General features: G+C 45.4%; 2 protein-coding genes across 16 annotated transcripts in view; one reads left to right on the top strand and one right to left on the bottom strand.

Annotated features, from left to right (window-relative positions):
- Window positions 1–108: 108 nt before the first annotated feature.
- Nphs2 (nephrosis 2, podocin) lies at window positions 109–17,609 on the bottom strand. 4 transcript variants are annotated; one of them, NM_130456.4, is made up of 8 exons: window positions 17,077–17,425; window positions 15,066–15,169; window positions 11,260–11,332; window positions 9,374–9,456; window positions 7,057–7,260; window positions 4,352–4,407; window positions 3,129–3,207; window positions 109–2,284 (listed from the first exon to the last, which is right to left on the bottom strand). In NM_130456.4, the coding sequence occupies exons 1-8, from the start codon at window positions 17,354–17,356 to the stop codon at window positions 2,006–2,008; spliced, it is 1,158 nt and encodes a 385-aa protein (NP_569723.1). In that variant the 5' UTR covers window positions 17,357–17,425; the 3' UTR covers window positions 109–2,005. The 4 variants fall into 4 exon arrangements, with proteins under 4 accessions (NP_569723.1, XP_006496747.1, XP_006496746.1 ...); XM_006496683.3 differs by lacking the exon at window positions 109–2,284 and having other exon boundaries at window positions 3,147–3,207; window positions 4,348–4,407; window positions 17,077–17,596; XM_006496684.3 differs by lacking the exons at window positions 15,066–15,169; window positions 17,077–17,425 and having other exon boundaries at window positions 110–2,284; window positions 9,374–9,631; window positions 11,260–11,321.
- Window positions 17,610–23,839: 6,230 nt separating this feature from the next.
- Window positions 23,840–25,330, top strand: part of Tdrd5 (tudor domain containing 5) — a 49,009-nt gene continuing 47,518 nt past the window's right edge. For 10 of the 12 annotated variants that reach the window (XM_006496733.3, XM_006496731.3, XM_006496728.3 and 7 more), the window contains exon 1: window positions 23,840–24,833. The gene's annotated coding sequence lies outside the window, so the exon portion shown is untranslated. The remainder of the gene's footprint in view (window positions 24,834–25,330) is intronic. The other 2 variants (NM_001277730.1, NM_001134741.1) reach the window with 2 other exon arrangements.

Below are 25,330 nucleotides of genomic sequence, written 5' to 3'. Positions count from 1 at the left end.
TATCCACTTCCTCCATCTAGGCTTAACCTTCCCTAATTCACCACTTCCCAGGAGAAATGGAAGTTGGTTTGTGTTACCTGTCACAGAAGTCAAATGCAGAAGCAAGACGAATCATAAAACTATATTTTATTCAGTGAGCAAGCAACCAGAGATGCAGCAGATTAGCATCTCAGACCATCATCATCACAATCTCCAACAGATGATATAGGGAGAGGTGGAGATGTTAGGGCCAGAGGCAGCCAGTCAGTCATGCCAGACTCAGTCTTGCCCCTCTGGTCAAGAGATCAGCCACATTTTTTTGAGACATGTGATGATGTCTGTCTTCCTATCATTCTTTGTATTTTCCCCTCTTTGTGTAGATGTTTGGGCCCATATACTTATGGAAACTCTAGTTTCTGTTGGTATCAAAAGTGTTCTCATCCAGGAGCACCTAAGCTATGGAAGGTGATTAACTTAGAACAAACCATTAGCAGTGTATGCTAAGCTACCAGTGAAGAGTCCTTTCAACAATGTTGAGTACAAATGTGTCCTTGTATTACAGAGTATGACAGTGCCCATATCTGTCCTTTCTGTGCCCTATCATTCCCTACTGTTGGTAGTAACTCTTCTACCCAAGAGATCTGTATCCCATAAGGAATATGACCCAGACACATATCCCTGGTTGATTATCAGCATAACTTCTTACCAGTAAGAGAGTTCTCTAGCACATACTTGTATACATTGTAGTATAGTGTACATGACAGCAAGCAATTAGGACTTGGTATGAAAAATTCTGCAAAATGACAGTTATTAAGTAGCAGTGAAAATAACCTTATGGTTGGGGTCATCACAACGTGAGAATCTGTGTTAAAATGTCACAGCATCAGGAAGCTTGAGAAGTACTGGTCTAGGCTTTAATTACTTTTTGGAACACTGACACAAGTGACTCCATTTTTGTTGTTGGCTTTGAGACAGGGTATTGCTATGTAGATGTGAAGGTTAGTTTTGTTTGCCAACTTGATACAACCTAGAATAACCCCAGAAGAGACTAATGAGGGATTATCTACATTAGGTTATCCTGTGGGCATGTCTGCAGAGAGACTGTTTTTAAATTAATTAATGTGCGAAGATCCAGCCCATGATAGGTGACAGCACTCCCTAGGCAGGGGAGCCCTGAACTGGATGAGTGGGTAAACTGAGCTGAACTCAGACAACTAAGAACCACGTATTCATTGCTTTCTGCATTTGACTGTGACATGACCAGCTGCTTCATGTTCTTGCCTGCATGAAGTGACTAAGTAAGAGTTGCTTCAAGTTCTTGCCTTAACTTCTCCACAGTGATGGACTGTCACCTGGAATTGTGCCCTAAAATAAACTCTTTCTCCTTTAAGTTTCTTGTTGCTGGAATATTTTAATCATAAAGACAAAAATGAAACTAGAGCAGAATTGGTACTGAGGAAGTGGGGTTGTTGCCCCAACATGCCTGACCACAGGGCTTTTATGCCTTGGGACTACTTTCTGAGAGTTTGGAATTTTAGGCTGGAAAAGTTGTTAACAGCCAGCAACATAGCTAAGTGGGCTGTTTCAGTGGGAGTTTGTACGAATACGGAAAGGGGAGATGCCTGTGTCCTAAGCCCTGGCTTTCCACTCCATGTGCACTGATAGGCACTTGCAAAAAAGGCTGGAGGATCCGCAAAGGCCTTGCTGAAGGAGCCAGGAAACAAGCAGTGGAAGGTATTTGAACTAAGTCTTCAGAAATCATAATCGGACCACATGTCAATTCAAAATTCTAAATCTCTTTCCTGTAATTAATATGATGAGACAACCTACTTGTGTGGTTGACTGTCTTCTCTGCCACTGTCATTTCACTGTGTTCTCATGCATGTAGCCATCTTGTGACTTTATACATTCAAAAGGCATTCTATTTGGCAACCAAACAAGTGCGGGGTGGGGGTGAGGGACACCAAATGCCTCTCTCAGGGATGTGGCTTTATATGGCAGATTCACACAGCCTTTGCCCATTCGCCTATAACATAGGAGAGTCCTTCTTTTTGGGATTTAGTGGTTCAACTGGTTTGGAGGAACTTGGGTAGTTGATGCTCCCTTGTGCTCTGTTGCCGGGAGAGGACAAAAGGCTTAGCATGTCAAATGGCAAAGGCAAAACCACAGTGGCTGGCTTCTCTGTGGACAGCGACTGAAGAGTGTGCAAGTATCGAAGCTGGACAGCGGCTGGGGTGCCCGACAGAATCTCAGCCGCCATCCTCAGGGACTCTGAAGCAGCCTTTTCCCCTTCTGCAGCAATCACCTACAGAACACACATGAAGAAACGCAACCTGATCGTGCTGCTTCATTGCACGGGGACCTTAAGTGACCGACCCAGCAAGCAGGTACCACACATCTACTCAGGCATTGTTAAACTCAGGCAATAGACTCAGCCTCTCCCCGATGCATTGTGAGGCAGAGGGGAGCAGTTTACACTAGCAATCAAAAATGTAAGGTGGGTTTAAATGTGGGTCCTGAAGAGCATAGATGGAGTTTACGGGTACTGCTAATGTGTGGTGGGCTTGAAAACTTAGAGGATCCTGCTTGTTGAGTGAAGGATAAGTCTGAGTCCCAGGGACAGACATGGGATTATAACTTCATCAAAAAGAATGGGTAAAGCATTTCAGATCAGATCTCAGCACCATCACAGATGCCACTCAACACTGGGCACAGATAGCTGCTGGTTCAGAGATCTAGATCTAAGTGTGCCTTGAAGGCTACCTTTCTCCCTGGCTCTTAAAGGTTTTTGTTACTGATTCTTCTATGAGGTTACAGACTTTTTCTTCATCGACTCAGTTATTTGAGAGGAATCTGCCTCGCTTCATCCCTTTATTAGGGATGACGGGGCCTTGGTTATCCAGGGCCAATCCCAGGACCAGAGAGGAAGGAGAGCAGGGAGAGAGGGTAAAAGCAGAAGAGGAGAGGGCATGTTAGCAGAAAATTTGGAAAGAGGTTGAGGTACTACACAGTCAGTCACGTGAACACACTATCAACAGCGGTGGAAACACAGCCGGATTCCGTTCAGTCTTAGACCAGTGTGGACCACTGGGTTCTCGAATGTTCTTCAAAGGCATAGGCAGAGGATGGAGTGCTCAAGAGTGGCTCACCCGCACTTTGGCCTGTCTTTGTGCCTCAGCTTCCACCGCCAGAGAGTGCTGAAGCCCAGCTGGCAGCCTCACATCCTTACTAGAAAAGAAGACAGTTAATCTTAGGTGTGCACCCCGACCTTAGCAGCCAGGGCATTCTCACAGATTTGCCCCTGTCTACAGCTGTTTCACAAATAGCAATTTTTAATATAAAGATTTATAGTCTATGTGCATGGGTATTTTGCCTATGTATATATATATATATGTACATCACATATATGCCTATCACCCTCGGAGGCCAGAAGAGGGCAATTGGAGTGAGAGATGGTTGTGAAATGACCGACTGATGCTAAGAGTTGAACTCGGGTTCCTCTGGAAGAGTAGACTTTTTTTTTTCCCCTAAACTCTTGAGCCATCTCTCCAGCCCTGAATAGCAAATTCTGAATGAATGGATAAAGCAGGTGGGGCCACTATGGAGGATTTATGTGAGGTCTTAAGTGAGAAAGATGACCACAAATCTTGAACATAAACTATGGCCTGTGTAATTAGAATAGCCCGGCCCCATGCAGCCTCCATAGTGGCCCCACCTGCACTTGTTTATAAAAGAATATTGATTTTGAGAGAAGGATTGAGCAAATGAGAACTATTCTCATGTCTGCATAAAAAACCATAGAAGTAAAATCTCATCTTAGCACTTTCCATTACAACCCTGAAGTCGTTTTTACACTGAGGAATGTAGAGACACAGTTTTGTTATGGTCATACAATGGAATAATATTTGACCATAAAATGGAATGAAATACTGGTGCGTGCCATACTACCGGTCAACCTTGACAATTTATGCTAAGTGAAAGGAAACCAGACCAAAGTCTTTATGCTATGACTCCATTTCTGTGAAATGTCCAGAATAACAGGCATATCTGCTGAAGGGAAACTCGGGGTGAGGTGAGGGGTTGGAGAGTTCTTGCTGATTTTTTTTTTGGGGGGGCGGGTGATATACATGTGAAGTTAGACACTCTGGATAAAACCACTGAGCTATAAAAAAAACCATGGTTAAAATGCTAAGTTTGACAGGAAAAAGACCCCTTACTGCATAATTAGAAACCATGGGATAGTTTGCTTAAGTGTTGTAGTGGTTGTATCTTGGCTATGAGATGACAAGTCAATTTTCTCTAATATCAATGTGGATGCAGTATTTGAAATGATTTTTAAAATATTGTTCTTACTGATTATTTTCCTACCTACATTTCAGTTCTCTCCACTTTGATGCCCCAAATACAGGTCACTGCATCTAAGGCAACCTGTGGAGAAAAGGGTGGAGATGCCAGTGAGACCTGCGTCTCCCAGGGGGCAATAAGAGCCCCATCTACCCACCCCCCCACAGTACACCCCCTACCCCTGTGCACCACGGGCCATTGTTCTGTCCTCGGGACATGTCCTTTCATAGGACACTGCTTTTCAATGTCACAGTGCCTGGCCAGAGACGCTGAACTTGCACAGTGCTGGTAAATCACCACTGTGGAGCTGAAGGACTCGTAGGAACCCGAGTAACGGCTCCCAAAGATGCTTATGTCCCTAGGACCCGTGGCTGCTTCTGGGAGAACTTTTAGGATGTGATTTAGGATGCGATTAAAATCCAAGGGTCTTGAGGGACATAGTCACAAGACTCTGGAAGACAAGGTGATGTGATGGAGGAAGCACGGGGTTGGTGCTCTGTGAAGGCTGGGACCGGAAGGCAGAGGAGGAATGCAGGTGACACAGAGGCTCAGAAGGTTGTGGGTTCTAGCTCAGCCTCCACAAGGAATCTGCCAAGCTCATGCCTGGTCTTGAACCCAGCAAAGATGATTCTGCACTCTGATCTTCAGGACCGCAAGAGTAGAGTAAGCCCGTGCTGTTTTGAGCCACCAGGCTTGGGGGAAATTTATTACATGAGTGATAGGGAATTAGTATAGGTGGTACATTTTTTTTCAGTTTGTTTTAAAATGCACCCCTTAAATAACCTGCACCCCTAGGTTCAGATCCTGCCACATGGCTATCAATTTTAGGATACTTTTACTTCCTTAATACTGATGGTATCAGATTCCTCCTGCTTCTTAGTCTTCTGTGCCCTACATGATTGAAGTTGGAAACGGAACTAGAGGAAAAAACCTATCAGGGTTCTGGAAATGGGTGAAGGGCAGGGCAGGGCTTAGAGCCCTCCATGGTGGCCCGGACTCCTTTCAAACTAAGCTTCTAATAATTTCTGACTGGCTAAATACTAATTGCAGTGCATTGCAAGTCTTAAGAAGGACCAACCAGTTTGAGGGAGCAGGTGTGGGTAAGAAATATTGAGAGACACATCGTACATGAGGTGGCATCGTAATGAACAACTAAGATTTGTCCTGTAGGGAGAAGGAAAGAGCTCCAGGCAGAGGAAACAACTTAAGAGGAAATTGGAGGGAGAGAAAGCACTGTTGCATGCTGGGTGAGTGCTAAGCCAGTAGGAGTTTGAAGTTCAATAAAGAAAGGGTGGTAGGGTGCGAGGCTATAGCAGTTGAGCCATTTCTCGATCATTCAGCACCATGCCAAGTTCATGGAATACATAATATGGGGAGACAGATGGATAAATGCTTAAATCATAACTCATTGCAACAAAACTGAGCTTAGACATCAGTGGCCTGGCCTTTAGCCCTCAGAGGTGAGGGATGAACAAGAATGAGGCTGAAAGGGACAGTGGGGAGCATGCTAAGTGGCCCTGTGTCAGGGTGGGGCTCCTGCCTGCCACTCATCTTCATGTCTTTCTAGCTTCAATGTACTCTCCAGCTCCTCACCCATCCTCAGGACAGGGATACTAGTTATCGGTAACACTCAGACAAGCCACAAATATTGGACACTGCATTTTGTCTTCTCTGGTTAGTGACTGCTCAGGTTCTATAAAGCAGTCACTGCCGGTGCCATTGGTCCTTGTGGCTCCTCCAGTTCACATCATTCTTCCTAGCCGCCTTCCAACCCAAGTTTAGTGTCCCCATGACTTCAGTGCTGAGTTGGGTCCCTAGTGGTAACTGCCACCTGACCTGGCCAGCTGCCTGCAGCCCTGCTTTGCTCTCTTAGTATCTCTTGCCACTTCCTTGCTAATCAAGGCATCTACTCAGGCTGTAGATGAGATTGCAAAGCCTGAGGGCTCAGTAAGGCTGCTTAGAAGGGATTTCTCTCTCTCTCTCTCTCTTTGTGTGTGTGTGTGTGTGTGTGTGTGTGGTGTGTGTGTGTGTACATGCGCGTGTGTGTATGAGTGCACAGGTGCCCATGTTTGTGAATGTGAAATCCCAAGGTCTATGCTGAGTGTCTTTCTCTATTCTCCACTTTATTTCCTGAGATAGGGTCTCCCATTAAACTGGAAACCCATCAACCAACTAGGCCAGAGAGCCCCGGGGTCTTCCTGGCTCTGCCTTCCCATGCTAGGTTGCATTGCAGGATCCAGACTCAGGACCTCACACTTCCACAACGAGCACTTTACTCACTGGGCCATTTCTCCAGGGGAAGTTTTTACTTTTATTCCCTCCTTTAATTCTAAATCAATTAAGTATGGACAGTTGGGCAGCTAATGATGAAAGGGTAGGCGATGTCTGGCCTCTGAAAGTCTTACTTGAGTTCCCCACTCTTTACCTTTGGGCTATGATTATCTCTCCAGCTAGAGTCAGCATCTGGGAACCATCCTTGTGCATTGCCATGAGTCCTGCCCTTTCCACTCACGACTGCTTCCAACACTCCTACTAAGCTGGTATTTCACAGTGTGCTGAAGGTCACTGCGGAGTGACCTTAGGGAAGGGGTGGAAGCAATATCTGCATCCCCAGGCCAATGATGTCACTGACTGACTGATTCCCCAAGGAATGGCATCTCAAATGGCTGAATGCCTGCCTTGCACATAGCAAGTTTAACAAATGACCATTCCTCATTAAACTCATCTCAGTACCTTTACATCTTGGGCAATGCTCTTCCTTTCCAGGAGAATTTCAGTGAGGGATCGATGTGCCAAGAGGCGCTTCATGGTGGTTTGCACCAGGAACTGGATGGCTTTGGACACATGGGCTAGACTGCTTAGAAGAAGAGAGGCATTTTCCATGCGGTAGTAGCAGACAGCGTCTATCTCCATTATAAACATATCTTTGGTTACCACCTAAGTGAAAAAAAAAAAATTGAATTCAGTCTGGATTCCTATGTGCAAGAGGGGAACTAAATGCACTTAAGGTGTATTTTATAGGAGTAAGATTATAGCATAGAGCCGGGCGTAGTGGCTCACGCCTTTAATCCCAGCACTAGGGAGGCAGAGGCAGGCAGATTTCTGAGTTCAAGGCCAGCCTGGTCTACAAAGTGAGTTCCAGGACAGCCAGGGCTATACAGAGAAACTCTGTCTCGAAAAACAAAAACAAAACAAAAAACAACAACAACAACAACAAAAAAGATTATAGCATAAAAAACAAAGGAGTAATGGAAGATTGATTCTGTATTCAAAGTAGACATTTTTTTAATGCATGGAGATTTTATCAAGCACAGTAATGAGTTAGGCATGATGGTGCTTGCCTCTGTGAGAGGAGAAAGAGGGAGGAAAAGTGAGCATACTTTAAGGGAATCCATTTATATTTACCAGAAGAAAGAATAGGAAAGACCTTTAAACAAGGTGATAAAGAAATATGGATGTTGCTCAACATCACTAGTCATTAGGAATATGCCAATCATTTTACACCTGTTAGGAAGGTTGCCATTAAGAAAATGTAACAGGGGCTGGAGAGATGGCCCAGCCTTTAAAGCTTAGGCTCACAACCAAAATCCAGGAAAATATACCAGCAATGGGGAAAGAAAGTGCCAGGTTCTGAAAAGAATGTGGAGAAGCTGGAACCCATCCCTGCAGTGGGATGTTATGGGGCAGCACTGTAGGATGCAGCTACCCACCAGGGTGGCTCCCCCAAAACTTAAAACTACACAGTTTCATGTGTTGACCATCTGCATATCTTCCAGTTCGTCATGTACATTCTTCAGAGAGATGTCTAATCTAGCCTACGGTAGCCTGTGTTCTCCTGAACAACAGAACCAATAGTGTGCATGTGTGTAGAGCTAGATGCTTTTTAAAGTGATTATAGAAGCTGGTAAGGCCAAAATCTTGAGTCTGGAGACCTAGGAAAGCATTTATATTGCCTCCTGGAAGAAAACTTTCTCCTCCTCAAGCCAAAGTCAGTTCTTTAAAACCTTCAACTGACTGAATAAAGCATACCCACATTATTAAGGGTAAGCTAATCTATTAAAAGTTTGCTGGTGGGCTGGTGAGATGGCTCAGTGGGTAAGAGCACCGGGCTGCTCTTCTGAAGGTCCAGAGTTCAAATTCCAGCAACCACATGGTGGCTCACAACCATCCGTAATGAGATCTGACTCCCTCTTCTGGTGTGTCTGAAGACAGCTACAGTGCACTTACATATAATAAATAAATAAATCTTAAAAAAAAAAGTTTGCTGATTTAAATATTAATCTAATCCCCCACATACCTGCACAACATCCAGATTTGTTTAGCTAAGTATAGGCCAAATAACTAAGGCCTAGCTTAACCTAGTTGCTACACAAGATTAACAATTATTAATTCCTCTGTTCACCTTTTTAAGTTAGATGGTAGCTTTTGCTGTTGGTGTTGATCTGAATGAACTCCCTCTACATCCTACATATTAAACTCTTTTTTTTTTTTTTTTTTTCCATTTTTTATTAGGTATTTAGCTCATTTACATTTCCAATGCTATACCAAAAGTCCCCCTTACCCACCCACCCCCACTCCCCTACCCACCCACTCCCCCCCTTTGGCCCTGGCGTTCCCCTGTACCGGGGCACACAAAGTCTGCGTGTCCAATGGGCCTCTCTTTCCAGTGATGGCCGACTAGGCCATCTTTTGATACATATGCAGCTAGAGTCAAGAGCTCAGGGGTACTGGTTAGTTCATAATGTTGTTCCACCTATAGGGTTGAAGATCCCTTTAGCTCCTTGGGTACTTTCTCTAGCTCCTCCATTGGGAGCCCTGTGATCCATCCATTAGCTGACTGTGAGCATATTAAACTCTTATAAATTATTTGAAAATATGTTTTCCCATTGAATAGGCCGCCTTTCACTCTGTTGGTTGTCTACTTTGGTAATTATGCTTTTAATTCTGATATAGTCCTCATCTCTACTTTTGAGCATAGTCGCCTTGCCTTGGGATTGACTTGGATGGTAGACCATGCAAATGTCAAGAGCAATGAACTGTGTTAGCTTACCTCATGGAAAGGTATTTCCAAGGTCTGGAGACGGAGATCAACCTTGTGATAGGTGTCCAGACAGGGTAAAAAAAAGAACAGGCCTACAAAAGGGCGGGAGGGAAGGACCATGTGAACAGCAAGTGTGAAGGCTGCTGGAGATGAGCTTTTCAGAGCCAGGCTGCATTGCTGGCTTAGCCTGTGTTACCCAGAGACCACTGGGCACCTTCCTTGTAACTAAAGTATTGTCCTGTAATTCATATTCGACTGGGGATGGTTCTGAAGGTAAAGAGGAGGATACATTGTTAAAACTAAGTGCAGCATATCAGGTATAAACGTAGATTATTTCAGAAAACTAGACCACTTGGTCACTTTAGGATCACATTGACCCTTCCAGATCTCTTACATGTCTCTCTCCACTAGACTCAATCTCTATAAATTCATATGCACGAATGTTAATCTTAATGTGTCTTAGAACCTTTTAGGTACTGTCTAAAATTGTTTTACTCTGTGAATGTACAGGTTCATCAATTCAGAGCTCCATTTGTTATTTTTGAGAACACCCCAGGATCCCAGAGTAGCAATATCGAGGCAGCAGCTTTGGGTGGGCCAGTTAGTCCTCACTTACCCCAGATGGTATACATACACCGTATGCAGCATCTGTAGATTGGTTCACTGAGAGTTTCCTAAAGCCCACTGGATGATTTAGGAATGTGGTGGTTTGTATAAGAATGCCCCCTCCATAAGCTCATGGATTTAAATGCTTAGTCACTAGGGAGTGTTGCTATTTGAAAGGATTAGAAGGATTAAGAGGTGTGGCCTTTTGGGAGGAAATGTGTCTACTGCTCCAGTGTCTGCCTGTATGCCATGTTCCCCACCATGATGATAGTGGTCTAAGCCTCACAACTATAAGCAAGCCCCAACTAAATGTCCTCTTTTATGAGACTTGTCTTGGTCATGGTGTCTCTTCACAGCAACAGAACAGTGACTAAGACAGGGACCCTTCAAGAGACACAGCTTTGTGAAGACTAGTGCCAGCTCACAGTACCAAGGGTGTATGAGGGAACAGCCAGTTAGAACCTTTTCTCAGCCCCAAAAGAGAAGGTTCCTGAAAAGCAGGGGCAGAGCAAGATGTAATGCATTTTGAACTCTAGAGTCTGGTTTTATTTTGTGTGGACTTGTATATTGGGTCCTTGAAACTCTGACATATGAGTTTCCTAGACTGGTCTCCACTTTTAACTTGTTCTTACAGGCATGGCTGAGAACTCAGACCCTCTCAGTACATGTATAATGGGATTTCACTCTTTCTTATGCCTTCTTGGCTGTCTTGTATCTCAAAATGCAAACTACTAAACGTCTCATACTAACCATACTCCTATCTATATGCCCTGGAGTCTGGCTGGACCTACTGTGAGTTTTCAGATCCTAGAGATCAAGAATGCTTTATTCCTCTTGTCCCTGGTAATTAGTTTACTGTCTGGAACACTAGGATCCAGTCTGTGCCTCTTCTCCCAACTAAATAGATATTTGTTAGTAGATGATGAATTTTGCTTTGAGCTCCATGACTTAATCTGATCAACTAGCTTGGATTTTCTCTGAGGAATCATAGGATTCTGACTACACACACTCTACTCAGACCAAGGGTCTGAGGCTGACTTGCCGTGTCAACTAGGGAACCCTGGGCCTTCTCCACACATCATTTCTCTTAGCCACCTGTGACCTATAAATAATGCTTTCTAATAATTTCATGACAACCGGCCCTATAATTAACAGATTAAATTACAAATATATTGAATCAAATAACTTCATATAATCTAATATATAGATTATAACTATGCATGGATTAAAGAAATCATAAACTCATGGGATAGGATAAGATTTTAAAAAGCATAGAGGATAATTCTTACCAGGACCTTTGGCTCTTCCAGGAAGCAGATGTCCCAGTCGGAATATAATTACTCTTTCATACTCTTGCACAACCTAAAGGGAAATGCAATGCCTTCAAATGATTTCAAAGTGGGGGTGGGGATAGGGTGGGAGAAAAGGCTTCAAAAAACCTTTGCATGAGCGTGATTCTAAGTTACAGAAATCTTTTGTTAGCCAGGTGTGGTGGTGCATGCCTTTAATGCCAGCACTTGGGAGACAGAGGCAGAGGCAGGCAGATCATTGTGAGTTCCAGGCCAGCCTGGTCTCCATAGTGAGTTCCAGGACAGCCAGGACTATCAGAAACGCAATCTCAAAACAAAGCAAAGCAAAACAAAACAAAATAAAACAAAACAAAAGAAAATAGAACAAAACATCCTTTGAGAACTAAGAACAAGGCTAGGCATGGTGGTTCATACCAAATATCTCAGCACTTGGGGGAGGCAGAGGCAGAGGCAGGAGGGACACCTGTGTGGTGTGGTCCATTTCACCTATCACAGATTCCAGGACAGTCAGTGTTACACAAACTTTGTCTCAAAAAGTGGATAGGAGCTGGAGAGACTGCCCAATGCACAGTATAGTAAGAAGCCAAATTTGAACACATAGAAGCCATATAAAGCTGGACAAAGTAGTACATGTCTACCACCCAAGTGCTCCTACAGTGATCTGGGAGACAGAGACCCATGAAGCCCAGGAAGCCTGTGGGCCAGCAAGCCTGTTGTACACAGCCAAGCAACAAGAGAGCCATCTCAAACAGGAGGAAGGGAAGAAGACCTGAGGTTCTGACCTCCTCTCTACACCAAGGCAAGTGGTTCCCCCATCTGATCCACTCATCCACACATAGACACAATGGATTTCTATTAACATTTAACAGTCTAAAATCTATGCACAGTTAAGTGTAGATACCAGTGAGACAGAACATTGGCTGTGATAATGAAACTGTGATATGAAACAATTGTATGCCAACAAATTAGTTTAGAGAAACATGAACTACCCAAACTGACTCAAGAAGATGGAGAACTGAAGGCATACAAATCCTACATTAATTTAAACTTCCTGCTGCCAGGGATATAAATTGGTCCCCTCTTATGGAAAACAGTATGAGTATTTTTACAAAGGAAAATTAAAAAATCCTATCACTAGTAATCCATCAGAATATATATATAAAGTAAATGAATTTAGTATTTTTTTGAGACAGGGTCTTACTATGTAGTCCTGGCTAGTCTAGAACTTGCTATCTAGACCAGAGTGGCCTTGAACTCACAGAGATCCTCCCACCTCTTCCAACAAGAGCTGGGCTGGAAGTCACTGTCTTGATGAAATACACAGCTGCATGTTCATTGCAGCATTATAACGATAGCCAAGATAAGCCAAGTGAAGACGCAGATACAACAAGAAAACTACACAACCATCTTTCTTATGAGAATACATGCAAAACACTCCTAAACAAAACCAGTAGCCTAGATCCAGTAACATATAAAAAGATTTTACATTATGACTGTGTGTGTGTGAGAGAGAGAGAGAGAGAGAGAGAGAGAGAGAGAGAGAGAAAGAGAGAGAATAAGTGAATGTGGAAACCATAGGACAAAGGACAATCTTGGCTGTTGTTATTCAGTCACCATCCATTTAGTTTTTAATAGTTTCTCATTGGCCCAGAGCTCACCAAGCTAGGCTAGATGAAGAAGTCACCTGTCTTCATGTCCGTGCTGGCTAGTTTTATATCTATTCCATATAAGCCAGGGTCATTTGGGAAAAGGAAACTTCTACTGAGAAAATGCCCTTAGTGTATTGGCCTGTATACAAGCCTGTATACATCTTCATTGATGATGTGGGAGGGTCCAGCTCATGGTGGGCAGTGCTATTCCTGGACTGGTGGTTTCAGGAGCTATAAGAAAGCAGACTGAGCAAGCTACAGGAGCAAGCCAGTAAGCAGCACTCCTCCAAGGCCTCTGCATCAGCTCCTGCCTCCAGGTTCCTGCTCTGTTGGAGGACTGTCCTGACTGCCTTCACTGATGCACTGTGATGTGGAAGCCTAGGCCAGACTAAGCTCTCTCCTCCCAGCTTGCTTTTGTTCACGATGTCTCATCATAGCATTAGAAAACCCAATGAGTGCTAGGGAGAAGTGCAGGTGTACACTATAGTGCCTGGTTTGTTTGTTTGTTTGTTTGTTAGTGTAGGCTCTGTGCAGCAATCTCAGGTCTGCACACTTGGGTAGTAGGCACTTCAGCAACTGACCTCTCGCAGCAGCCCCCCAAGTTGGATTTTAAACATCCTAAAATGAACAAACATAGTACATCCCATCAGTATAGAATGAAGACCAGATATCATGTGAAAAATTCAATCGACCAAAAAAAAAAAAAAAAAAAAAAAAAGTCATATGACACAAGTCAACGCAGTCTAGTGGGGAAAGTAGGGGGAGGGGGTTGTCAAAGCCACTGGCTGCTGTAAGGACTATGAGCAACAGCAGCCCCAACTGCATCTGTGTCTGGCTGTAACCTCACTCTTCCCTGGCAGTTTTAGCCGATGTAGAAAGATGAAGGGTGGGCGTGCCAGGGCCCAACCATCTCTGCCCAGTATGGCAGTCCTATGAGGCAAACTTTGTTTTAGGGTTCCCTTTTAATTAGGGCATGGCTAATTTTTTAAATTGACTCTATGAAGGTTACTTTATTTATATTTTGTGTCTTTTTTTATTAGATATTTTCTTTATTTACATTTCAAATGTTATCCCCTTTCCTAGTTTCCCCTCCAAAAATCTCCTATCTTCTCCTCCTGCTCCCCAACCCACCCACTTCCACTTCCTGGCCCTGGCATTCCACTACACTGGGGCATAGAACCTTCACAGGATCAAGGGCCTCTCCTCCCATTGATGACCAACTAGGCCAACCTCTGCTACATATGTAGCTAGAGCCATGAGTCCCACCATGTGTTTTCTTTGATTGGTGGTTTAATCCCTGGGAGCTCTGGGGATACTGGTTAGTTCATATTGTTGTTCCTCCTATGGGGCTGCAAACCCCTTCAGCTCCTTGGGTCCTTTCTCTAGCTCCTTCATTGGGGACCCTGTGCTCAGTCCAATGGATGGCTGTGAGCATCCACTTCAGGCATGGCTATTTAAGAGCTGCACCACACACAGTCTGGGGCTCTTTCCAATGCTTCCACTTCTTCTATCTCAAGTATCATTAAAGAAATCCCCTGACGATTCTTGCTCTCTAGTCTCTAAATCCCTTGGGCTTCTAGTTTCAGCATGTGCTCCCTGAGCAGATCCAGGTCTTCATTCATACTCGGATTAGTATAGAAAACACTCGTGGACCAAAGGTATTTGTCTTCCTGGTCTGTAGAAGCTGCCTGAGACGGTTACCTGTGGTGTGAAAATAGATGATCTGATCCAAGATGCTCTTGTGTCGTCGAGCATGGATACACTAAGAAGCTTCTGAAGGCTCTCTCAGTCTAACAGGGATGGTGTGTGTGTGTGTGTGTGTGTGTGTTCCCTTACACACAGAGAGACAAAGACAAACAAACACATACACACACACACACACACACGATTTGCATATTGTCCTAGCCATGACAGAAGACATACACCAACATTCTGCCTATGGGAAGTGTAAAAGTGAAAGCAGAGAATGGCAGGTTGGCAGAATGAAAAAGGCTTCATGGTTACATTGAGCCCGGTCTTGAAGGAAGAAGCGCTCTCTTGGAAGTCAGGTAAGTGTCAAACACAGACTGAGAATGGCCTAGTTTGGTCTGTAAGAGACAACAGAAAACCATCTCATGGGTTCATGTAGAAACTCACCTTTATGCAGAACCAGATGGAAAAAGGGAACGTCATGATGATGAAGATCAGGGAGGCGAGGACAAGAAGCCACTCGCAGGCCCCTAATCCAGAGGGCTTGATGCCTAGGGAAACAATGGCATTGAGACATCACATGAACTGGGCAGCGTTTGTCAGTTTAGTGCTTAGTATTAGAGTCAGAGCTGTCTAGAGACATGTCTGGAAAAACTGGAATGAGCCAGCATCCAAATGATCAGAGTTCCCAGGTCTGGAGTGTTGTCTGTGTGAAGGACTGTGTGGGCCAATGGGAGGTGTAATAAACTAGACAGGTAAGGGAATTTGGGGGGACTGGAAGGCCAGGGAAACCAGTTGGTTCCAGTTCTAGTTCCACTTACTTTAAAAGTCCATGGATGACTTTTAGGCATGGCTCAGGACCTTTTGAAAACCCAATTTCCTCATCTATCTAATGGGATGCTGGCTGATTGCAGTCTCATGATAGCTCATGAGCTGTATCTGATACATCAGTTCAAGGGTGAAATGGCATATTCCTATAAAGATGCCAGCTCGGGCTTGACATGTCTGAGTTTTTACTGTGGGAAGTGTCTACAAGTTCCTGGTACTGCCTGCCATGTCTTCCTTTAGAGTCTCTTTATTTAATGGATTAAGGTGTTCTGCAGTCTTTGGAAGTCACCTATTTTGCATAATATTAGGCTGTATCTGTAAAAAGATGACATGGAACTGGGGCACTTCACATCCATGCTGCTTGGGTTGAATGCCAGACTCTTCTGAGAACATCTAGGATCTCAGGGCTGGGTTGGGACAGTTAAGGTGACCCACTGTTTGGCCTGGGAACCTGCTTTTCTATCTTTCTAGCATTAACAAGACCTTCGTGTAAGCTGCCTCCCCACCCCCTACTGTTAATCCCGTTCCTCTAGTAAGTTCTGCCAGTGCAAGCAAGCTATTTAATTTCTCAGCGCATCATCTCTCATCTGTGATATGTAACTAAATAACTCAAAAACAAACACTCAGTGTGTGCCTGCCACATAGAAAGGGCTACACAAGTGGGGCTCCCTCACTTGCCTACTTCCCTGCTGTGATCTGATACATCTCAACTTGCATTTCTATAGCATTGAACCCAATGGCCTCTCCTAAGGACCAGAGGGGTATCCGGCAAAAAGTAAGAGCTGCAGGATGCATTTAAACTGCAGATGTCCACAAATAATAGCTGTCTATGATCCAGCGTATATTGCATTGCTGGTAATTAGGAAATGTTAACTCTCCATGTAGCCACCAGACAGCAGCAGAATATGTTGTCCCTTACTTTCCTCAAACAGCTGCTAGCCTTTAATTTGGGCATAGTGACTTTCTTCTTACATTTGTTATGAAAAGGACTGGAGGTAGATACCCTTTTCCCCATAAGCATTATGGCACCCACAGAGGTAAAGGGGACACCTTCCTTCATATCCTCTACTGTGATACAAGAGTGTTCTTTTTTAGCTTGCAAGGATTTAGCTGAGACTGTGCAAAAGTGCGTTGGAAGGCTTATTTTATTCCCACATCTACCCTATGAAGTGGCTACGCTCAAATTTAAACTCAGGTCTGGCTCCTTGACTTGGCTCTGCTGCCTTTGAGGTTTTGTTGGGCTGGTCGGTGAAAGTCATTCCAAAGAAAGGTTAAAATAGTCTTAGGCTTAAGACTGATTGGCAAGGACGAGGGAAGAGGAGGCACAAGGTTGTTGCTTAGAGCCATCATATAAAGTGCTGTGTCCACAGGTCCATGACCATAATTGCATGTTGAACCCGGTCCTAAACAACTCTCTCTTCCAACTTCATTGGTGGCTTGGGACAAAGTATTAGCTGATGTTGCTATTTGTATTTCAGCTGATGCACTTTGATCTCCATCACTAAGTAACTGCGTAGCTCGTGCCTTCTCCTCCCCACCATGGTCCCACCACAAGCCTGGCAACTCACTGCACTTGTCTGACATCTCGCGCCTACCCTCCACACCTTCTCGTGGGATCTACCTTCCATACCTTCCTCTGGTCGCTCGCTCTCCAGCAGCGCCACCACTTCCGTGCCCTCCTCACCAGGGCCCCGAACCTCGTCCACGTCCACTACGGTGGCGGTGGCAGCGGGAGCTCGGGGCTCCCCTCGGGTCGCTGTCCGCCCGGTGCTCTGCCGCTCTGCTCCAGCATCCGGACGTGCGCGGCCTCTGCTGCCCCTCCCGGCCTTTGCCTTCTTGTCATCCCTAGAGGAGGACCTGCTACTTCTCCCGTGGGCCTCTCGGGAAGAGCTCCGCGCCCTGCTGTCCATTCTCAATGCAGCGGTGCAACCCCGGAGCCAGCTGCTGGCAGAGTCGCAGCCCCAGCTTTCTGAGCCGATGGGGAGCGACCCCAAGGCCCTAAGGACCTTGCTGTCTGGAGGGAGGTGCGGAGGGCGGGGCCTGAGGTGGCCATACCCACACCTAACCAAATTGCTGTTCCTTCTTGGGTCTGGATGGTGCCAACATACCTCTAAAATAGACAGGATGCAATGCTCTCAGAGGACCTGAATGGGAGATTCTTGGTGCCAGTGCACCCGCACCCGGTTGCTTTGAGAAAGACCACAGCAGGCTCTGCTTAGGTGGCTAACAGTGCTTGAGACAGAACACACTGCACTAGGGGGTCTGCTTTCTGTGTTTAGAAAGGTTCACTTTCTTTCCCAGGTCCTGTTTCCATGCTTTCTTAAAAGCTGGAGTTCAGGGTTTTCAAAATTCATCTGCCACACTGCTTCCAAGTTGCAAACCCAGGGGCTGCCTCCCCCTTCTCTGGGGGAACTTGACGTGTCCTTGGGGTTCTCTTGTATTCCACTGTTTCTGTTTGAAACAGAAGTGTGTCTAGATAACTTTTAAAGCAAAGTTCACAATTTTACTCCAACAGTTGGAGTCCAAGGGGATAGGTTCATTTACTCTTTAGTTTCGATATTGATTTCACACATGCCATCTTTCCTCTCAAAAGCTGTATTTAGAAAACTTTAGTGATGAGAGCCTGAACTAAATCGATCTTGAGAACTAGTTTTCTCTCATGTGTTCTAGATAGCCAAGGGAATACAATAACAATTTAGTAGTCAAGTAACTTGAAAATACAATTCTGACCCTGTTTTAATCTTCTAAAAAAATCTTTTATATATGGGTGTTTTGACTGCATATATGTTTGTGTACCTTGTGCATACCTGGTGCCTATAGAGGCCATGGGACATCAGATCCCCTGGAACCAAAGTTACAGACCGCTATGTGGATGCTGGGAATCAAACTTGGGTCCCCTGGAACAGCAACTGTGCTCTTAACTGCTGAGACATCTATCCGGCTCTTGACACTGAGGGGGCAAACATTTAAGAAGTCTGGTTCAGTTACTACTTCCCATCTAGGACAGCACACTGAGAAAAGTTCTGGGGCTGCCTTTTGGCTCACAGAGAGACAAGAACTATGATTTTTCTTCTCCATATCTAAAGCAACATAAGCACCTGCTTACAAGTTGGTTGGGGTTACGGATAATGAAAGGCATCTGAAAGAAAAGCATGAAGGTCCACGATAAAATGTCCAGCTCAGCGTTCCGGGAGGCGGAGGAGCTGTACAGTCAGCAGGGAGCTGGCAGCGTCCTCTGTGACTGCAGTGGTGATGTTTTCCTTCAGATGCCTTTTTAATTGAAAAAGCTGCTCAGACCTTTGCTGAGACGATCCTATACACGCATAAGCTTTTAATATCTCCTTGTTTGGATTTGTTGAGACTGACGTCTGTAAGAATAGGGCAATTCGGAGGAGGAACTCACTGTCGACTTGTGTGCAAGATGAAAGCGCCAGGGAGATTTGAAGGTGCTGTATTCCTTCCCGTTTAGTGCCTGCAAATAGGATATCCGTATAAAAGGAGGAGTCGACATATAACTATACGGATTACTCCATTCATGGAACATCGTTTATTGGTATTAGATCAAAGTTCAAATGTTACCATTTGGGACCTGGCAGCTACAAAGTTGTGCTAAGCAGAGTCCAGGGAAGTGAGGCTGATGAAAGTCGATCCAAGGCTTTGGAATGGGATGGTGTGGATTTAGAAAATATTTCAGAGGAAAGAAAGGTGATTTTCTGGATCTACCTTAAGCACCTACTTACAACAACTTGGTTCTATTGTGAATGACAGCAGCAGCCTGGCAATCTCTTGATATTATGGAACTTGATAAAGGTTTGAGAGACTTAGTGAGCTGAGCAGTTGGCCTCAATTGCAGCTTCTCTGAGAGACCCACCTTCCAGAAGAGGGTTTGTTAAATCACTCTTGGAGCCGACTTCCTCTTTTTTGATTCAGTGCAGTTGGGTAGAGTCTGAGAGTCTGTTTTATTTATTTATTTTTTGAGTCAGAATTTCTCTGTGTAGCCTTGTCCTGTCCTGGAACTCACTTAGACCAGGCTGGACTTGAACTCAGAGATCTGCCTGCCTTTGCCTCCCAACTGCTGGGATGAAAGTTGTGTACTACCACTGCCTGGCTGAGACTCTGTTTTTAATTTGTTCCTGGGTGAGCAAGAAGCAGAATGCCTTCTATTTAGTGGTGAATGGTGGAGGAAATGGTAGAAAACCAAGTCTGGAGTGTGCTGTTTATTCCGAGACTGGGCAGTAAAGGAGAAGCAAGAAAGGGATACAGGCCAAGGGAAGAGGGTTTGTTTTATTTTCTTTGTTTTCTTTCCTGCTTGGCTTGCTATCCCTTTCTATGCAAGATAAAATTAATCAGAACATACTCTTTATTTTATTAGATATTTTATTTACATTTCAAATGCTATCCTGGAAGTTCCCTATACCCTCCCCCAACCCTCCTCCCCTCCCCACCCACTCCCACTTCTTGGCCCTGACATTCCCCTGCACTGGGGCATATAAAGTTTGCAAGACCTAGGGGCCTCTCTTCCCAATGATGGCCTACTAGGCCATCTTCTGCTACATATGCAGCTAGAGACATGAGCTCAGGGGGTACTGGTTAGTTCATATTGTTGTTCCACCTATAGGGTTGCAGACCCCTTCAGCTCCTTGGATACTTTCTCTAGCTCCTCCATTGAGGGCCCTGTGTTCCATCCGATAGATGACTGTGAGCAACCACTTCTGTATTTGCCAGCTACTAGCATAGCCTCACACGAGACAGCTATATCAGGGGCCCTTCAGCAAAATCTTGCTGGCATATGCCAGGCTGGCCTTGAACTCGTGATCCTCCTGCCTCTGCCTCCTTCAGCAAATCCTACCAGCGTGCGCCACCACTACCAGCCAGAACATACTCTTATGTTATAGAATCTATAAAGAGATGGAAACACAGAAGTAATAACTGAAGAGTAATCTGCTCATGGTCTTACAGGTGCTATGGGCCTGGGAAACAGACCCCTTATTCCAACACACATACACACAGAGACCTGAAGGAAAGATGTGGAGAAGCTAGTACAGAGACCTGGGCTGGAGCTGAGGTTTATATATAAAAAAATTTAATGGGGGCTGAAGCAAAGTTGTCTTCTAGTGGTGGGGTAATAGTGGGTTAACATATCTAAGATGGATGTCAAAGTCTTGGGGTAACTGTCAACAACACTTGAACCTTGATACTAAATGGCCAAAACTGGGAATTAATGTTCAAAACCTTGGAAAGTAGGAATAATGTTTATTGAGTCTATCCAACCTTACCTTTACTATGCTCTGCAACATGTTCTCTGAGGCTATTATAGCTCTGTGGGGAACAAACAAAAGAAACTTATTCTAAGCACTACCATTTTCTTTTTAGACTCCATGTAATCATAAGGAGAAACTAAATTCAAAGTCCCAGGCCCAAGGGGAGTCGGGGACTCCCCGATAGTTGAACAGCTTTATTATAAGGAAAGAGTTCAGAGACCTCAGGGATTACTTGTAAGGGAACTCTTGTCTGAATCCAGACATATCAAAGACAACTTCTCCAGCTTGCTGGCAGGGTCAAACTAATTGCATGTTCCCAGGCCTAGGGACCAGGTCCCATTCTGATTGATGAAAACTCTCTTGCTCAGCCCCTTATGTCAAAATATGATTGGACAGTGCTACAGCTCCCCCTGCTCCTCCTTGTTTCGTGGTTTTAGCCTTTAACTATCCTATGCAGCGTTTCTTCAGGGTCCTGGTTCAACTCCAGAGTCTGTTCTTCGGCCCTGATCAATCCATATCAGCTTGATTACAATACATCTTTGTCGTCCGCAGTGACCTGGTATTTGAGTTACGTTGGGTTTAAGTGGACCCCACAACAGCTCAGAGTCCTGGGCTTGCCTAGCATGCACAAAGGCCCTGGGCTCATCCCCAACACTGTCAGAAAGTTCCAGAAACTCTTACTGTCCTTCCTCCTAAGGCAAGAATGTGTGTAGGAGCAGCTGCAATTGGGATTCACTCCTAGATTGCAAGCAGGTTGGTGCTGTGAAGAGACCAGGTGGAGGCTGTTAATTACCAGACAACAAATAGACCACAGGCCATCATAACAGACAGGGAAAACAAGTGGTGTCCTGACTGACCCACAAGGTTCTCTGGTGAAATGTGGGGCCCGAGGAATGAACTCCACAAACGACCCACTTAGGCTTTTGAGTAGTAGCAACAAAAACAAACCAGCAAAGCACAGGCCTTGTGTTCTGAGAATAGAGACTTCTGTCCTGTCCTGTCCTAAATCCTACAAAGATTTATAGTAAGTACTCAATCCAGATTCCAGATCCCTTAAATGACTTCCAACCGACCAGATTCCCTAGGCCCCTCCCTCCCTGCCAGAGTAAGCGGTAAAGGCTGAAAGTCCACCCCTCTCAACTAAGCCAAGCTGCCAAGAAGAGAGGAGTCCAGACCAGCTGCCTGGAGGAAGCAGAAATCAGCAGAGCTGCCTGGAAGAGGTTTAGCCCAACGGCAGTCACTTTCAAAGAACCCATTCCAACCTGCTGAGCTGCCTGTAGGCTGGGTGTTGTATTCCAGGTTCCCAGCTTTTGTGAGGTGTCACCCATGTTGGGGGGTGGGCTTGGGTGATGCAGCTAGCTGTCTTTGGACTCTTTTCTGTTCCTTTAAATAGCCCCAATAAAACTCACTGGTTCTTGGGTGGTTACTATGTCTGTGATGGGACTCCTATGGAAGAGTGTGTCAACGTGCGTGGCATCTCTCTAGAAAAAGTTTTGTCACACAACGATGGTAAACCTTCATCTCCGACTTTCCTCAAAAGACTTTGAGACCTCTTATGGATAGTTATTCTAGAGAAAATAAAAATACTCAAACTTTGCAGTGACCACTGTTTGTCAACTCCAAAATGAACACTTGCATTCACTGTATGCCATCACTGTTTTAAGCTTATATGGCTTAGGAGATAAGTGGCATTTTGGTCCAGGTTCACCTTTGCATAAGGCTAGTGGGACTGAATTTATCATCTACTTATGAGTCTTAGTTACCAAGTGACTTGTTGGAATAAGTAATTTTAGCAGTGGATGGAATTCCTGTATTGCCACATTCAAATGTGGATTAAGGAATCTTTTTGTGATAGGAAACTTCAAGTGGTGTGGAGAAAGAATCCTTGGAGATCTGCAGAGGTATCAAGGTTATCACCACGATGGAAAGGGACCAAGGAGATGGTTCCAGTGCTGGTCCCAGTTACAGCTCTTCCTGAATAGAGGATACTATTCCTTAATGAAGCGACACTATACTGTGCATGCTCTCTCTCCTCATCCCCTCTCTCCAATAATGGTCTTAAAGTTCCAACTTTGTTTCTTATTATGTTATGGTTTGTCAACTCCATACAACCTAGAATTGTGTAGGAAGAGAATCTCAAGGATTGGCTACATCAGGTTGGCCTGTGGGATACTTTACTAATTTGGTGAGTTAAACTGGGATGACCCATTCTGAATGTGAACGTCACCACCCCCTGGGTTTGAGCCCTGGGTCAAGCAAGAGAGAAGAAAATGAGTTGGTCACTAAGCATGCATGTATTTTCTCTCTGCTCCGGGCTGCAGATGTTACAGGCTGCATAAGGTTTCTTCCTTGACTTCCCCAGTGATTGATTGTAACATGGAATTGTGAGCTAAAATAAGCCCCCTTTACCCTGGTTGTTTTTTGTCAGGGTGCTTTATCTTTTATCGCAACAACAGAAATAAAACTAGAATATTATTCATCGATTGTTCTATTACAGCCTGCATCAAAGCCAGGCATTTTGACCCACACCGTAATCTGTCCATAGTAGAGGCAGGAGAATTCCAAGTTTGACGACAGCCTGAGCAACGTAATAAGACTTGCTCCAAAAAAGGAAAAAGTTAACTTTCTCAGTAGGAATAAAATATAGTTAACCTATACAGACTTCTTGGTGCTAGGTGTGTTACATTTGTTACCGCAGATCATTGGTATGAGAATCTGAGGTGATATCCTTTTTAAGGGAGTCATCCAGTGTGCTATTTCCTGAAAACATTTTAACTCCACTCTCTTAATGTTGGCTTGCCAATGGAAAAAGATTCATCTGGGTAGGTTTTACTCCAATGGCAATCTAATTAACACTGTTTTAGAGATAGCTGTTCATACCTAAAATCTCCATTCCTTTTCTCCTAGGCTTTGTGTAAGAAGGGATTTTTGTTTTAGTTAGTTCCGAGGACTCAATGGGCCCTTAAAAATATGAAGACGTGTTCCTTCTAAAACTTGTCATTGAAATGCTGCAGTATTTGGGTCCATTTTTCATTTTAGGATGTTCTGTTAATCTACTTATCAGCTACAACTGCTCTACTATAAACCGAAGATATAAATCCTTTCTAGTTTTAGTTTTTTAGGGATTCTTTAATAGTCCTCATTCATTGATGGTACATTTTGTTCTCTTGGAATATTCACTTACGGGTTTTAGGCAAGAATGGCTTAGGGATCCCGCCCCCTTTATGCAACCGGCCAGTCTCCAGCTGGGGCTTTCCTCTCTCCACCTCCAGAGAGCTAGGCTCAACAGGTGTGCATCACCCCACCTAGTTTCCGGCCTCTTAAGTTGAATCCTTTGAGTATCTTTTAGGTTGTCCATTTAAGAGTGCATACAGTTAAGGGAAAGGTATTCATATCCTGCATTTCTACTTGCTAGTTTTTGAGGACTCCTGTCAATCTAGTTTACTCTACAAATCCAGCAAACATATCCAAATGAAATTATCCTCCATAGTCTCCCACTTCTCTTCTTTCCATTGCTCCTGGGATGTTCTTCATTCCAAAAGTCCGTCCATCCATCCATTCCTCTCTTCTAGGAGTCAAAGTCGCTTTAAGGTCAGCAGTAATTCTCAAGAATCAGACTCGCTCTTAATTTTTTCCCCCAAATAAGCGCAGACCTACGGGGGCGAGGCGAGCTTCCGGCGGGGCGGGGCGGGGTGGGGGGCACTAGTCCTGGATCCGCAGGATCCGCATGTGCCTCCGCCGCGGTCCCCGCCCCCCGCAGGTGCCTGGGGGCGGGGCGGGGCGGGGCCGGGCGGCGCCGCAGGGCTCAGGTGGAGGGTGGTCCAGCGGCACCTGCGTCTTCCCGCGGCTTCGGGAGGAGGTAGATGCGGCGGGTTGTAGCGCCGTCCCAGAGGGGGAGCCGGTCCTCGGCCTCACCCGCACCCACACGCTAGGTCTCCGCTAACCGTCACACCGGCCGCGCCCGCTCGCGTGGAACGTGGCGCACCGGACCGGACGGCCCGCAGTGCGCAGGCGCGCGAGACCCTCGCCGGCTCAGCTTCTCCGCGGCCCTCCCGGAGCGTCCCGGACCTGCGGCGCGCAACGGCAGCGCGGGTGCGAGGGAGCGAGGCGGGCGAGCCGCAGCCAGGTAGTGGCGGGCCGCAGAGGGATACGCTACCGCGGTCCTCAGCATGACTCAGATCACGGGAAGAGCACGGGGCAGACGGGAGGACCAGCTGAAGGAGGGAGGGACCCCGGGACCCCCACCCTTCCCGAGTCCATGGAGGCGACCAGGCGGTCTGCGATCCGCTCACGCTTCTCCTGGTCACTCATGCACCGCGACCCTTGGTTCCCAAAGACCGGCTGAGAGATTCCATCTGATACTGAGCAGCAGCGGGGAATGACACCCTCTAAGGAACTTGAGATCACCCTTTAAGCTTCCTTATTAGCCGGGCCCAGTTGGGACTTAATGCCAGCCAGCTGCGAGGATTGGGAGGGCTCATCCCTACAAGCTGAGCTTTGGAGTTTGTAGTGAGTGTGGCCAGAGAGCTTGTGCTGCAGGAGCCTTGGAACACTTAGGGTATTGCTTTAAGCCTTATCGCCTGTAAAACTCACATCTGAGTTTTTATATAACATGGCTGGTCG

Source organism: Mus musculus, chromosome 1 (genome assembly GCF_000001635.26).
Source record: "Mus musculus strain C57BL/6J chromosome 1, GRCm38.p6 C57BL/6J".
In the NCBI taxonomy this organism is placed as follows: Eukaryota; Metazoa; Chordata; class Mammalia; order Rodentia; family Muridae; genus Mus; species Mus musculus.
This window is presented reverse-complemented; position numbering and strand designations above follow the sequence as displayed.

Excerpts from the sequence above, each read along its gene's own strand:
- Nphs2 (NM_130456.4), bottom strand. The coding sequence starts at position 17,356 with ATGGACAGCAGGGCGCGGAGCTCTTCCCGAGAGGCCCACGGGAGAAGT. Across the intron at positions 7,261-9,373 it reads TGGAAATACCTTTCCATGAG|GTGGTAACCAAAGATATGTT; the intron begins GTAAGCTAACAC and ends TTTTTCACTTAG. Across the intron at positions 4,408-7,056 it reads GCATTGCCCAAGATGTAAAG|GTTGCCTTAGATGCAGTGAC; the intron begins GTACTGAGATGA and ends TTTTCTCCACAG.